This window comes from Brachyhypopomus gauderio, unplaced genomic scaffold (assembly GCF_052324685.1).
Source record: "Brachyhypopomus gauderio isolate BG-103 unplaced genomic scaffold, BGAUD_0.2 sc45, whole genome shotgun sequence".
Taxonomy (NCBI): Eukaryota; Metazoa; Chordata; class Actinopteri; order Gymnotiformes; family Hypopomidae; genus Brachyhypopomus; species Brachyhypopomus gauderio.
In genome coordinates this window covers 1,036,939-1,051,690 of record NW_027506871.1, presented here as the reverse complement: position 1 = coordinate 1,051,690, position 14,752 = coordinate 1,036,939, and the positions used below count along the sequence as shown (strand labels likewise).

General features: G+C 42.5%; 2 protein-coding genes and 1 long non-coding RNA gene across 8 annotated transcripts in view; 1 reads left to right on the top strand and 2 right to left on the bottom strand.

Annotated features, from left to right (window-relative positions):
* The window catches only part of LOC143486731 (uncharacterized), a 104,292-nt gene that overhangs the window by 16,380 nt on the left and 73,160 nt on the right, over nucleotides 1-14,752 (bottom strand). The gene's annotated exons all lie outside the window — the stretch shown is intronic.
* On the top strand, nucleotides 938-5,599 carry LOC143486744 (uncharacterized). Of its 2 annotated transcripts, XR_013123651.1 has the most exons (5): nucleotides 938-1,050; nucleotides 1,527-1,573; nucleotides 2,473-2,556; nucleotides 4,798-5,156; nucleotides 5,303-5,599. It is a non-coding gene; the product is annotated as an uncharacterized LOC143486744 (long non-coding RNA). The 2 variants fall into 2 exon arrangements; XR_013123650.1 differs by lacking the exon at nucleotides 2,473-2,556.
* The window catches only part of LOC143486741 (uncharacterized), a 40,410-nt gene continuing 37,070 nt past the window's right edge, over nucleotides 11,413-14,752 (bottom strand). The window contains exon 2 of one of the 2 annotated variants that reach the window (XR_013123646.1): nucleotides 11,413-11,551. Coding sequence is in view for 1 of the 2 variants with exons in the window: in XM_076986142.1 (XP_076842257.1) it covers nucleotides 11,441-11,551 (111 nt within the window). In the remaining variant the exon portion in view is untranslated. The remainder of the gene's footprint in view (nucleotides 11,552-14,752) is intronic. The other variant, XM_076986142.1, reaches the window with a different exon arrangement.

Here is a 14,752-nt window from a genome sequence, read left to right as displayed (position 1 = left end):
CAAATGACACTCAACTTTACATTTCTTGAAAATTACTACGTGCACAAGCTCCTGTTTTCTGATCCCACACATGTGCACCTTGTGTACATTTGCCTTTTTTTCCAGCTCTTTATTTAAAGCATTTTTGTTTTGACAAACAGGAAAAAAAAGAAAAAAAGTTTAAAGAAACAGTTTTAGAGGGGATCTATTTGATTGAGATCAACATCAGTTCCACTAGCTTATTGTAGTTGTCTAATAATTGCGGCTTCACCTGGGTGTTGTAGAAGTGTCGTAACTGCAGATGTTGGAACAAATCTATATTTTCTAATTTGAATTTTTAACCTTTTCAAATCACTTAAAGTTGTTTGCCTCAATCAAAGTACCTATTGCTGTTATACCTTTTTCCGTCCATCGTTTGAAGATTTGATCAGTCATTCCTGGTCTGAAGGTACTAGTATGTGAGGGCCAAAGCAGTAATCGGCAATCTCCCTCCAACTTATTTCTCTTTACTATCTCTGTCCATATGGTCAGTGTTTCTGTTACAGTAGTGTTATCGTCCTCCTGGAATCTACTCTGTTTCTCTCCCAGTCTGGCCTGTGGTTTAACTTTGCTTTGGGTCAGTTCTATCTGTTTCCACTTGGCAGTATAGTCTGAGGAGCACCAGCACACAATATATCTCATTTGGGCAGAATAGAAATAATCCCTTAAGTTTGGTAGGGAAAGTCCTCCCTGTTCTTTCCCCAACTGCAATGTTTTGAATTTGATCCTCGGTGTAACGTTTAACTCCGCCCCTTTGTGGGTATCTTGCCTTTGTTCCCTCCTCTGTTTCTCTGTTCTGATTCGTCACGCCCCTTTTGTTTATCCCTGCCCAATGTTATCCTTATCAGCTGTTTTGAGTTATTTGGGTTGATTAGTTTGTAATATAGTCTGTTTGAGTTCATGTTTTCCTTGTGGGTCTATTTTTGTTAGGTTGGTTCACGTTGTGAATGTCCTTTGTCGCGGTCTCCTGCCTCCTTGTCGTTCTAGGGTTTTGATGATCAGTCTGGTGTTGAGTCGTCAAGGTCTGTTTAGGTAATAGCTCTGTCGTCTTTAATTCAATTAGGTTTTTTATTGAGTTTCCTACGTTGTTATACGTAACTGTCCTTTTGATTTAGTTGTAATGTGTCTTAGTCTTGCTTGTACTATTTGGTTGTTCTCGCTGTGTATTCGTGTGTAGTTAAGTTTTGCAAGACGTATGTCTTGTTTGTCAGTTCTGTTAGACATTGTGATTTGACCTTGTGTGATTTGTTCATTACTGTTGTCGGAGTGCTTATCTCTGTCCTTACATCAGTGTGTGTTTCTGTGTAGGTTGTATTTGTATGTTTGATTAATATGCCGCGCCGAACTCGTAACGTGCGTGTTGGAAAGGTCGAGATTACAGGAGTTAGTTCCGCCTCCAATTTAAATAAATATAGTTCTCTTCAGCAATTGTGTCCGCCTTCAGATTCCACATCATTACACTCGGCCTCTTGCCTGTCCAAATAAACCTTGATATTTGTCTGTCCCAGGCTGTGAACTGAGAGTCTGGGATTTGGACTGGCAGAGAGCTAAACAGGTATAACAATCTGGGGAGTATTTTCATTTTTATAACTTCTATTCTTGAGCTAAAGTCCATAGGCATTAATGACCATTGTGCTAGATCTCTTTTTATGTTATTGTTGAGATTTGGGTAATTTGTCATGAAAAGTTTCTTCAAGTCTTTTACCAGTTTAACTCCTAAATATTTTATCGATTCCAAGTAATTTACTTGGTCTGTAGCTGATACAAAGTACCTGTGTTTTTGTAATATTTAGTTTATAACCAGATTTCTCTCTGAATTCATTAAGGATTGAAAAGAGCTTAGGAAGGGATGAGTCCGGATTTTGGGTATATGTAATATGTGATCTGTGAATAATCCTATTTTATGATCTTTTTGTGCTATCCTTATGCCTTCGATATCAATGTTTTGTCTAATTTCTTGGGCCAACGTTTCAATAAATAAGGTAAAATGTGAGGGGCTTAAGCAGCATCCTTGCCTTGTACCTCTACCACTAGAGACTGAATCTAGCGGAAAGGGTGCCATTGATCTTTAATCGAGCTTTTGGATCCTTGTAAAGGGCTTACGAATTGGCTACTAAAGCCCATTCTCTCCATAACTGCGAAGAAAAAGGGCCAGCTCACTCTATCGAAGGCCTTTTCAACATCGAAGCTTATTAGGACAGCACCTATTTTTTGCTTATTGACTATGTCAATGACTTGAATTGTCCTTCTGATATTGTCCTGGGTTTGACGGTTTTTTATAAATCCTGTCTGATCCCCATTTATCAAGTTAGATAGTAGCGTTTCCATCCTCTTGGCTATAGTATCTATATAGTAAGATATAGTAATATCTTGAAGTATAGAGTTTATTATCAACATTAAGCACAGAGATTGGTCGATATGACTCACAATGTTCCTTGTCTATGCCCTCTTTAGGGATTACGGAGATTATCGCCTCCCTCCAGGAGGGTGGAATGGTAGCCTTCTTAAGTGTCCAGTTAAAGGACTCCAGCAGTAGGGGTGAGACTTCCTCCCTAAAAATCTTGTACCACTCGTTTGGGTATCCATCACCTCCTGGACTTTTGTTGGTGTTCAGTTTACCAATAGCTTTATCCAGTACTACCTTTGTTATTGGGGAGGTTAATGCTTCGTTCAAGTGTAGGTCTATGGTTGGAAGGTCCAATTTCAGCAAGTAGTTTCGAATTACGGTTTCATTTGTGTATTCCAATGGGGAATATAGTGTTTCATAGTAGGTCTTAAAGATTGTGTGAATGTCTTCTGGCCAATCTGTACTGATCCTTTTCCCCTTCCTTAGTGTCCAACTTCTCATACAGCTTGCTATATGCCTTCTCTTTAGCTTCTGCCACTGCTCTCTTTGCCTTACGACACATCTCCTTGTACCTCAGTCTACTTTCTTCATCTCGCTGAAAGTCCCAATTCTTTTTAGCCAACCGCTTTCCTCTTAAACTTTCCTGAACTTCCTCATTCCACCACCATGACTCCTTGTCTATCTTCATGATGTCACAAGTACCTTCCTAGCCACATCCCTCACTGCATTTGAAGTCTCATCCCAGGTATCCAGAACACCACCACCATTACAGTAGTCCAATTTCCACTAATGCCCTGTTGGACAACAGCACCAGTGGCGGTCGTTGTTAACCTGGGCCTCGACCGATCCGGTATGGAATTTTTATTTTTGATCCGCATCATTTGATTTGGTGCAGTTTTACACCGGATGCCCTTCCTGACGCAACCCTCCCTATTTATTCAGGCTTTGGACCGGCACTAAAATACACTGGTGTGTGCACCCTAGTGGCTAGTTTCCCTATGTCTATCTGTGATTTTCATTTTAAAAATCTATTCTAGAGTAGACTTTATGAGTTGCTGAGTAATGAGTTAAGTATTTTACGTCTGGTTTGAAGTCCCTCCACACTTCAAATAGCCCATTATCCTTAATCAGGTTCCTCATGTTTTTAGATATGTTTTGCTTATGTAGTCTATTACTTGTAGTATCCAAACTGTGGTTCAGTATAGTGTTGCAGTCACCTGCACAAACCAAAATGCCTTCACTCATGGAGAATATTTTGTCAAAGAGACTCTTTGGAGGTATATATACATTAACTAAAGTAATCACAACATTATTACATCTGCCCTTAACATATCTGCCATTCTTATCTGTTTCTACTGCTATCATTTCGAAATTGACATTAGATATTAGCGTAATAACCCCCCTCTTCCTACTGTTTTTACATGAACTGAAAAATGAGTTAGTGAAACCTAGTTTTTTCAAAATTTTCATGCTCATTTCTTGCTAAAGGTGTCTCTTGGAGAAACACCATATCTGATCTTGCCTTTCTAAGCTTTGCAATGACTTTACTACTTTTTATAGGATTACCTAGGCCATTAACATTCCAAGACACAATTTTAACCCCATGCACCATAGTTACATAGCAATGTGAGTGCTACAGACACCCCTTTATACAGTACGCGTACGTTCTAGAGAACATGAACTGTGGAATATAATCTAAAACAAATTAAAAACAGGCGGAACCTTGGACTCCAGTGCTGGAGAAAAAAACGACCCTTCTCTCCCTTGCACTTTCCCTTTCTTCCAAGCTTCCCTTAGCACTAGCTCTTTTGTGGTAAACTCCTGAAAGTTGACAATAAGAGGGCGCAGGGGAGCCTCGGGCCTTGGCCTGGCAGCGAGGGATCTAGGGCTCGCTGAATTTTTAGTTCCAGCTCCGCAGCCGCTGGAAATTCACGCTTTATAAGCTCAGACGCGAAATGTGTTACTGAGCTACCTTCCTCTCCTTCAGGCAGGTGAGGCTATCTAGCTTGTTGCTCATCAATCAACGTATCGAATCCATAGACGTTCCTAATTGATCGCTGTCCCCTTTGAGATTGGACCTGAGCTCCTTTATGGCTTCCAAAAGATCACTCGATGTTACGTTAGCGCCAGATAGCTCTGGTGTTTCGGTTGGGTTAGAGTTAGCCTGTGAGGTTGCCTCGTTAGCTTTTGGAGTTTGGCTGTTTTTCTCCTTATGTTTAGGCATGGTTGGTTTACAAGGTTAGCTTCTTGCTGTTCTGGTTTCTTTTTTATTGTAATTAAACTCTCTCCCTACCTGAGAAACGAGTTTTGAGTACAAAACAATCGAGTTTAAGCTGGAGCAAGTCCTCATACCGGAAGACTCTACATTTGCATTTTTAAGCCCACTGGCGTCTGACTCCAGTACTGTGAGACAGTCTGTTGTTTCTGCCTAGGTCGAGCTTCAGCATCAACACCAGAGCGTCGACTCCAGAGTGTCAGTACCAGAGTCAACACCACAGAGTCAGTACCAGCGCCTGTTTCTCTTCTCCAGTCGATGCCGAGAACCTTGTCTAATAAGAACACGTCACTGGATCACTTGCCTCTCACTCCCTCCATCACATTATTGATTAAAGATTGGTCTGTTCTCCCACCCTCCCTGGACACATCGGGTCTGTCCATCCAACACCATCATGCTGAACATGAGGTCCAATTCTGATCACCATCACAGAGCTCTAATCTCATTGTCAAGATTGAGGATAACAACTGTAATGGGTCTCATCGGCAACAATGATGGACACAGTACAGGAGGGAGGTGAGGAGGGAAGAGAGGAGAGAGGGGAGTATGGTATCACTGGCCTTCTACAGATGGACAGCGGCTGAGAAGATCATCAGCATCTCTCATCTTTCCACAGGACGTCTACGTCACCCGTCTCACACGTAAATCTCTCTGCATTTCAGGTGATCCCACCCATCAACTGAACTGCTGCTTCAGCTTGCTGCCCTCAGCGAGACTGCAGAGTCTCCGGATCAGGACCAGCAGACTGGAGGACCAGCAGACCACCACCAGAAGGCAGAATTCATACCACTGCTCATGCTGCTAGGGCACAGTCTGTATAATACTAATCATTCCCCACCTGTCCCTTATTTACCTTGCCACATTCTCCTATTTAAGACACACCTGCTCTCCTTGCAAAGTATTGCCAATACTTATTTTCTGCAATGCAATAAAATGCAAATTAATGATTTAAAAGTCATTCAGTGTGATTTTCTGGGTTTTGTTTTTAGATTCCATCACTCGCACTTGAAGAGTGATGGAATTTTCAAAGTATTGCCAATACTTATTTTCTGCAATAAAATGCAAATTAATGATTTAAAAGTCATTCAGTGTGATTTTCTGGGTTTTGTTTTTAGATTCCATCACTCGCACTTGAAGAGTATTGTAATTTTCTCTTTTTGGTCTCTTTTTTAACATTCTTCCTTTGACAGACAGCCCTTATGTGGCTATGGTTATGATGGTTATGGTGGTTATGGTTATTGTTTTGATGGTTATGATTATTATTATTATGATGTTGGTTATGGCAGATTCACACATCCACTTTGTGGATGAAATGTTTCAAATGACCCAAGTTCATCATTTAGCAAGGATCAATATCGCATTTTTTTGGGGGGTTCTGTAACGCCGAACACTTGGGCCGGGGGCGGAAAGGGGTGGTAGACAGTAAATAACAGGACAGCAAGATGGGGCAGAGATACCAGATGGCAAAGCAGGAGCCAGAAACAATAAGCAGACCGAAATGTATGCACAAAAAACTACATTGGATCTGACAGGTTCTAGTGTGTAGAGAGCGCTCTTGTTAAGTGTGTTCAGAGCGCTCTTGTTATTGTTGTAAGCGTTGATCAACTACAGCCATGTATAATGTGTTAATATGGGGCTCTGCACTTCATACAGGTGTTATAACTGCTGGCTGTATTACACTGTACAACCAACCATGTCTCCATAATGGAGTAATAACATTTATATTCTTGTGTACATACACACGCACACGCGCGCGCGCGCACACACACACACACACACACACAGTTAATATAATCTAAGCTCTAATCAGGTCAGTAATGAAAATACTCACTGTGCTTTTCTGCATGCGTAGACCACTTTCTTCATCTTCAGAAAACACTCCTCTGATGGGTCATATTTCCTCAGATCAAACACCTCCAGATCCTCTTCTGAAGTTAACAGTTTGTGTTCCACATATTTCCACTGAGCATCAGTGAAGTTCACCCCATGGAGACGACGTTCACCTTCTCTCTTCAGACACATGTCAGCTACACACACAAGAGAGTGTGATGGTTAAGTTCACACACACACAAGAGAGAGTGATGGTGAAGTTCACACACACAAGAGAGAGTGATGGTTAAGTTCACACACACACAAGAGAGAGTGATGGTGAAGTTCACACACACAAGAGAGAGTGATGGTTAAGTTCACACACACTGATGGGTCTGAACTACAGATTCTCTCATCTACTACATGACACTACAGACCACACGTTATGGAGCAACCACAATTTTGCTGAAATATAATCATGAAATGTAATGTGCACACACACACACACACGCGCGCGCGCGCGCGCGCACTCGCGCGCACACACTCTCACACACGCACACATGCACATGTGTTAATACCATCCTCTTTATAATATTGTTTATTTATCTGTAATTAGTGATCTAATAATTAGTTGTCTGTAGGCTACATGAAACCCAGAATATCTGGAGAAATAAGAAGTAATGTTTTCATGTACCATCTAACATTTAACACTATCTACAACATAAGTGTTTTCTTTTGAGCAGGGGCACTTCTTTAGAAAGGGTTAAACTGTTTGGCAACACCAGAATTAGACAAGTTGAACTGCAGAAAAGACCAATCACTGGAGCAAGAGTATTATTTTTATTATTACTGTTGTTATTATAATAATATAATATTGTCTGCCCCTCCCAAACAAACTACCTGTCTGCCCTCCCAAAAAAACTGCCTGTCTGCCCTCCCAAAAAAACTGCCTGTCTGCCCCTCCCAAAAAAACTGCCTGCCAGACGGTTTGTTTGGGAGGGGCAGACACGCGGTTTGTGTGGGAGGGGCAGACAGGTGGTTTTTTTGTTTATGTTGAACATGAAGGAGGTAGAGGAGGTCCTTCAGGTTTTCAACCCCTCAAAAGTTACAACCCTGCTGTGCACTGAAACCACACCACCTGAGTCCATGATCCTACCTCTGAAAACAACAATCCTACAACCCACGGCCCCAAGTTATTTCATATCATCAGACCCTCTGCTGGGTCCCTCTAGTGGTCTTGTCTGATTAAACAGGCAACCATTAGATCCTCTGATAGAATATAAAAGTGCTAAAGAATAGAAAACAAACCCAAATAACTGGAGTTTACCTCTCTCAATGTCTCTCATCAGGATCTGCTGTTCTCTCCTTTGAGCTGAAAATAGAGATGTTACATCACCATCACATCTGTTTTTGTTTTACATGTGCATAAATAAAGTGTGTAAATCACTACAAACATGTTATTACTGATCAACCTGATCTTCATGGTACAGAGACGGGTTCCAGACTTACTGATGAAGACTGATGTGAGATAAAGTGTGGGAGTTAATTTAATATACGACTCGTTTGATGTTCTTAGACTGTATCTGTAAATGTGTGTCAGTCTAAATAAATGGCATTTGAATAATAAAGTGATGTAATTGGGCAACTGTGGTTTAATGTCACACAACCAACAGGTTCATTTGTTCATTTGTAATATTTCCTGTATCACGGTTTCTCTTCACAACCAACACAACGTTCTGTGATGCTGATGAGGAGAATCAGTAACACTTCAGTAAATATGTCGTCATGGAGATGAGCAGCTGGTGGAACTGGAGTGAATGTCGTCTGTCACGCTACAGACTTGGATCCCTCCCTTCGGGCGTGTTAACGTAATCCGTGTCCATATATCATTTATAATTTTAATTTATGTACATTACATAATTTATAATTTTAATGTATGCACATTTATGTACAAATATATGTACATTGGGGGGTGTGGCTGGGTGTGTGCGTGTGTTCACTCATGTGTTAGTCTAATGTGTTTCACGCGGTGCTTGTTAGACTATGCCCCCACACTCAAATAGCGGCCCGCGGGCTATCTATTTCTGGCCCGCGAGCTGTTTTAAAAAGTGTTTTTTTTTTTAGGAATCTTTTTTTTCAATCGCGCTATCCGCTCTTTTTTTTCAATCGCGCTATCCGCTCTTATTTTGAAATCGCGCACCGCGATCTCAAGACGATGCCGGGGATTGCCTTATGGCAACAACAAACAGGTATTAGACGCCCAAATGCGTTCGCCACCCTCCCTGTAACCGGCCCCTTCAGTGATTGAAAAAATATAATGTGGCCCGTCATCATTTCTATTTGAGTACCCCTGGACTATGTGTATATAGTGTGTGTGTATTGTCCTGGGCTGGTCTTTGTCAGAGTCTCACGTCCGTTAACGAGTGTGTTAAGTGTGTGCCATAGCCAGGGGCGGACTGGGGAGAAAAAGTGGCCCGGGAGTTCCTGACAGACTGGCCCACTATATATATATATATATATATATATATATATATATATATATACACTACCGTTCAAAAGTTTGGGGTCACTTAGAAATGTTCTTATTTTTGAAAGAAAAGCAGTTTTTTTTTTCAATTTAGCTAACAGTAAATGCATCAAAAATACACTCTATACATTATCAATGTGGTAAATAACTATTCTAGCTGTAAACGTCTGGTTTTTAATGTAATATCTACATAGATGTATGGAGACCCATTTCCAACAACCATCCCTCCAGTGTTCTAATGGTACATTGTGTTTGCTAACTGTGTAAGAAGACTATTGGATATTTAGAAAACCCTTGTGCAAGTAGGTTAACACAGCTGAAAACAGTTTTGCTGTTTAGAGAAGCTATAAAACTGACCTTCCTTTAAGATAGTTGAGAATCTGGAGCATTACAATTGTTGGTTCGATTAAACTCACAAAATGGCCAGAAAAAAACAACTTTCAAATGAAACTCGACAGTCTATTCTTGTTCTGAGAAATGAAGGCTATTCCATGCGAGACATTGCCAAGAAACTGAAGATTTCCTACAATGGTGTGTACTACTCCCTTCAGAGGAGAGCACAGACAGGCTCTAACCAGAGTAGAAGGAGAAGTGGAAGGCCCCGCTGCACAACTGAGCAAGAAGACAAGTACATTAGAATCTCCAGTTTGAGAAATCGACGCCTCACAGGTCCTCAACTGGCAGCTTCATTAAATAGTACCCGCAAAACGCCAGTGTCAACGTCTACAGTGAAGAGGCGACTCCGGGATGCTGGCCTTCAGGGCAGAGTGGCAAAGAAAAAGCCATATCTGGCTAATAAAAGAAAAAGATTAATATGGGCAAAAGAACACAGACATTGGACAGAGGAAGATTGGAAAAAAGTGTTATGGACAGACGAATCAAAGTTTGAGGTGTTTGGATCACACAGACGAACATTTGTGAGACGCAGAACAACTGAAAAGATGCTGGATGAGTGCCTGACACCATCTGTCAAACATGGTGGAGGTAATGTGATGGTCTAGGGTTGCTTTGGTGCTGGTAAAGTGGGAGATTTGTACAAGGTAAAAGGGATTTTGAATAAGGAAGGCTATCACTCCATTTTGCAACACCATGCCATACCCTGTGGACAGCGCTTGATTGGAGCCAATTTCATCCTGGAACAGGACAATGACCCAAAGCACACCTCCAAATTATGCACAAACTATTTAGAGAAGAAGCAGACAGCTGGTGTTTTATCGGTAATGGAGTGGCCAGCGCAGTCACCAGATCTCAACCCCATTGAGCTGTTGTGGGAGCAGCTTGACCGTATGGTACGAAAAAAGAGCCCATTAACCCAATCAAAATTGTGGAAGCGGCTTCTGGAAGCATGGGGTGAAATTTCTCCAGATTACCTCAGCAAATTAACAGCTAGAATGCCAAAGGTCTGCAATGCTGTAATTGCTGCTAAGGGAGCATTCTTTGACGAAAGCAAGGTTTAAAGTAGAAAATTATTTCAAATAAAAAAAAAAACATTTTTTCTACATTGTCAATGTCTGGACTATATTTCTATTCATTTTGCAACTCATCTGATAAATAAAAGTATGAGATTTCAGGGAAAACACAAAATTGTCTAGGTGACCCCAAACTTTTGAACGGTAGTGTATATATAAATATATATATACTACTGGAGAAATCCCCAGTAGTAATGTATGCCAGTCCGCCCCTGGCCATAGCACAATTCACATTAATAAACGCCAGTGTTTTGCACCCTGAAACCCGCCTCGTCATTCAGACTACACCTTGGAGTTACATCGTTATGGAGATGAGCAGCTTGTGGAGCTGGAACTAATGAACCACCAGCAGCAGTGTTCTAGAATGTGTTCCAGAACATTCATGACATTCCAGTAGTGTTCTAGAATGTTCCAGTACATTTATGACCTTCCAGCAGTGTTCTAAAATGTGTTCCAGAACATCCATGATCTTTAGGTATAAAGATATAAAAGTTGGCAACCCTGTTATAGTGAGAGACAGATACTGGTTTACCTCTCCATCTGAAATATACCACAACACACACGAGTGCTGACAGCAGGATCAGTGTAATTGGAACAGTGATGGCAGCTGTGTAGTCAGGTTTGGGTAAGTGATCTGAACACAATGACAAAGATTCAGATTAAAGATCCATATGTGCACACACAGACTGTTTCAAGAAAGAACAAAATCATTCATTTAAGGATTAAAAAATTGCACATTATAAGCAACTATAAAAACCTTCTCTCATAAATATACTGACTACTTTGGTAATTACTTTGATACTTCTGAATATTTTCAGTAGTGTCATTACCAGTGATGTCGATCTGTTCCTCCTTCTTGACCTCCCCCAGTTTCACTCTGCAGATGTAGGTGTTGGTTTTACTCTTGTGTGCAGTGAGGCTGCGTCTCACATAAAACCCTCCAACACTATCACATGACTCTTTAACTCCAGCATCCAGTTCAGCTCCTTCACTGTTCAACCACTGGAGATCAGGAACAGGCCACCAGCCTCGAGATTCACACTGTAGATTAACTCCACCTGAGACACCAATACCCAGGACGGTGATCTCTGGGGTTCCTCCAGTAGCTGTGGGTTAAAAGACCAAAGAGTCTCACACAGCATCATCCTGTTTCTCTTTACGGGTGAAAGACGTGCTGCTCATTTTTTTCTGTCTCTGAAGTTTAATTAATTTTTTTTATGTGATCATTTAAAAATAAATTAAATATAATTTACTTTGAAATATCTTTTTTTGGGCCCCTATTTTGAAATGCCTGGTTTTATTACGTTCTGAGACAACATTAAGAGAAAAAGGACAAAATTGTCTAAACGGTATAACCATAAAAATTCTAATCAGGTATGATTAGAATACATGTCAAATGGTATGACCTCAGTAAAATGTTAATATAAGTCATCATAAAATATTCAAGTTAATATGAAAAATTGTTTGAAATATTCAAACCAAGGTCAAGTGTTTACATTGTCATCCAAAATAATGCATGTAAAATTTGGTTTCAATTTGAAATGTCCTGTGGAGTAATCGGGTTACTGTCACGTTACGGTCCCCGACCCCTCCCTTTTGGGCGTGTGTTTACATTGTCTACGTCTAGTTGTCTGCGTCTGTGGATCTCCGTGGGTGCGGTTACGTCTTGTGTTAATCCGTCTCATCTGTGGCTCGTCTCGTCATCACTTGGGGTTTATGTGGTTTGTCTATTTAATGTGCGTTCACGCAGTGTCCTGTGCTCGTCATTGTTTGTGTGATGCGCGTTCAGTGTTGAATGTTAAACGTGCGCTGTCTGTGCTAATTGTTATAATAAAGTTACGTGTTTGCAAGAACGCCGGATTTCTGTCTCGTCCATCGCCTTGCGCCAGCCGTTACAGTTACACCATTGCACCATTTCCTTTATGAGACAAATTTAATCAATTTATGGACTGTGACGGGCAGGGGTGAGCAACTAAAAAGGAAGCGATCACGCCAAGTCTCAGGGAAAAAGGATGGTTTCATAGAAAGTGTGCAAACCAAAACCCGTGCAATAAATCCAAATTCAAGGATATAATGACCAGTGGTCAACTGCAGTGATGTCAGTAACGCGTTACTTAGTAGTGCGTTACTCTAATCTTACCACTTTTTTCGGTAACGAGTAATATAACGCGCTACTATTTCCAGTCCAGTAATCAGATTAAAGTTACTTATCCAAATAACTGTGCGTTACTATTTTTATTTTCCCTAGTAAAAATATATATTTTTGCTTTCTTCTTGGCTCAGTTCTACTTTTGCGTCTGACCGTAGCGCTCGACTCCGCACGCTGCGCACGACCCTGTGAGAGCGCGAGCGCGTTTTACAAGTCATTTTTTGCAGTGTCCTCCCGTAACGATGTGTGGTAGTATAAAGAAACACCCCTCAGGGGGGAAGGAACATTTACCTGAAGAATTTTTATGTTGCACTGTGTTCCACGTTTGAAAAGTGCTGGAATTTTGACTAACGTCGCCTACTTTAAAATGCTTGAAATTGTAATGGTATTTCATTTCACAAGCTGTCTGACTGAACAGGGGTGGGTTTCCCGAAACGTTCGTAACGCTAAGTACTTTTCACGCTAAGTACGTTTCATACGAGGTTACGAAATACTTGGCGCTACGAACGTTTCGGGAAACCCACCCCAGTTCGCTTGTATTACTTTTACAAATAAATTTACAAATAATACAGCGCAGCTACACAAACGTAATGTCAGGAGATACTGTAGCGACTACTACTCCTCACGGCGAGTCTCGCCCTTTAAGTGACACTGGGGGGGGGGCACTGCGCGTGCCAGGGTTGCGTTATCAATAAAGTTTCCCTCCTCGGGATTTTTGGATTAAGCAGTTTCTGCCTCGGTTACCGAACCTGCTTCAATACATTGTTAATGTTAAAAATGCACTTCAAATAAAGTGAGTATTGGAAAAATTTATTTTGCTGCTGAATGTAAATACTAAAGTAACTTGTAATCTAACGTAGTTACTTTTAAAATCAAGTAATATGTAACGTAACTAAGTTACTTTTAAAAGGAGTAATCAGTAATCAGATTACTTTCTCAAGGTAACTTAGCCATCACTGGTCAACTGGTACAAAGACAAGACATATATAGGCAAACAAACGACCCTCAGGTGAGACGGATCACGGGCTCCGCCCACCTGAGGGACGCACATGTCACAAAACAACAACAACAACAGCCGCTGTGGACGGAGGCGGCCGGTAGGGGGCCGCCTCACCGTAACAGACCCCCCCACCAAGCCGCACTCCCCTCCACTGGGTGTGTGGTACACAGCGGCTGCACACAAAATACGAAGGGGCAGGAAGGCAGGGACAGGCAGGAACACACCTCCTGCAGTCCGGGAGCTGGAACATAAAACATAGAACATTAAACAGCTCGCCTCCCCGGGCGGGACCCTGGACAGACCGGGCCGTTCACAACACAAAACCACGCCCCGGTCGGTCACAGGGCCCTCACGCCCTAACTGGCGTTTAGCCAGAGAGCCCCAAGGGTGTGAGGACAAGGAGCTACGGCTCCTTTCTCGTCCCTCGTGTATGTGTGTGGGTGCAGGCTACCTCTCCAAGGCTTGACTACTTCACCTCCTGGACCTACCTCCTCCCAATGCTGACCCCTGCCTTCTGCTAGGGGTCACCCCAGCCTCCTGGGGAGCCAACCCCTCCCGGGGCTCCTCATCGCAAGGTGGACTCCTCCACCCAATCCAGGAGCGCCAGAGACCGAGGCCCAGAGCACCACCGACGCGGGCTAGGGAGCAGCCCCAAGGGCCTCCTGGTCACCCCGGGCAGGAGGGAGGATCTCCTTCCTCAGCAGGAGCTTCTCAGACCGGAGCCCCATGGTCCCCAAACATCCGGCGGCCCCAGCTCTCTAGGGAGGGGCTCTTCATGACCGGGTTCCGGTCACCCCACAACACAAGGGGGCTCCTGCCAAGGTGGAGACCCCCACAAGGTCCAGGAACACCTCCAAGGAAAAGCACCTGCACAGAGAGCAGCACACACACACACACAAAACACAAACGCGCCCTACCCTATTCAGGGCCTCCCTCGGGAGCGACGCCACGGGACCACAGCCGGTCCCCTCCCAAAAACACATTTAAGGGGAGGAGCATGCGTGGAATTACACGCAAACAGTTGACAACACGCTAGGACACAACACACACGCAAAGACTAGACAAACAAAACGGTGTACAAACAACGAACGGAATGGGACCCGCACGTGCGCGCTCGGTAAGACAGTGACGCGCCGCTCAGGTTCGCAGTCACCCCCC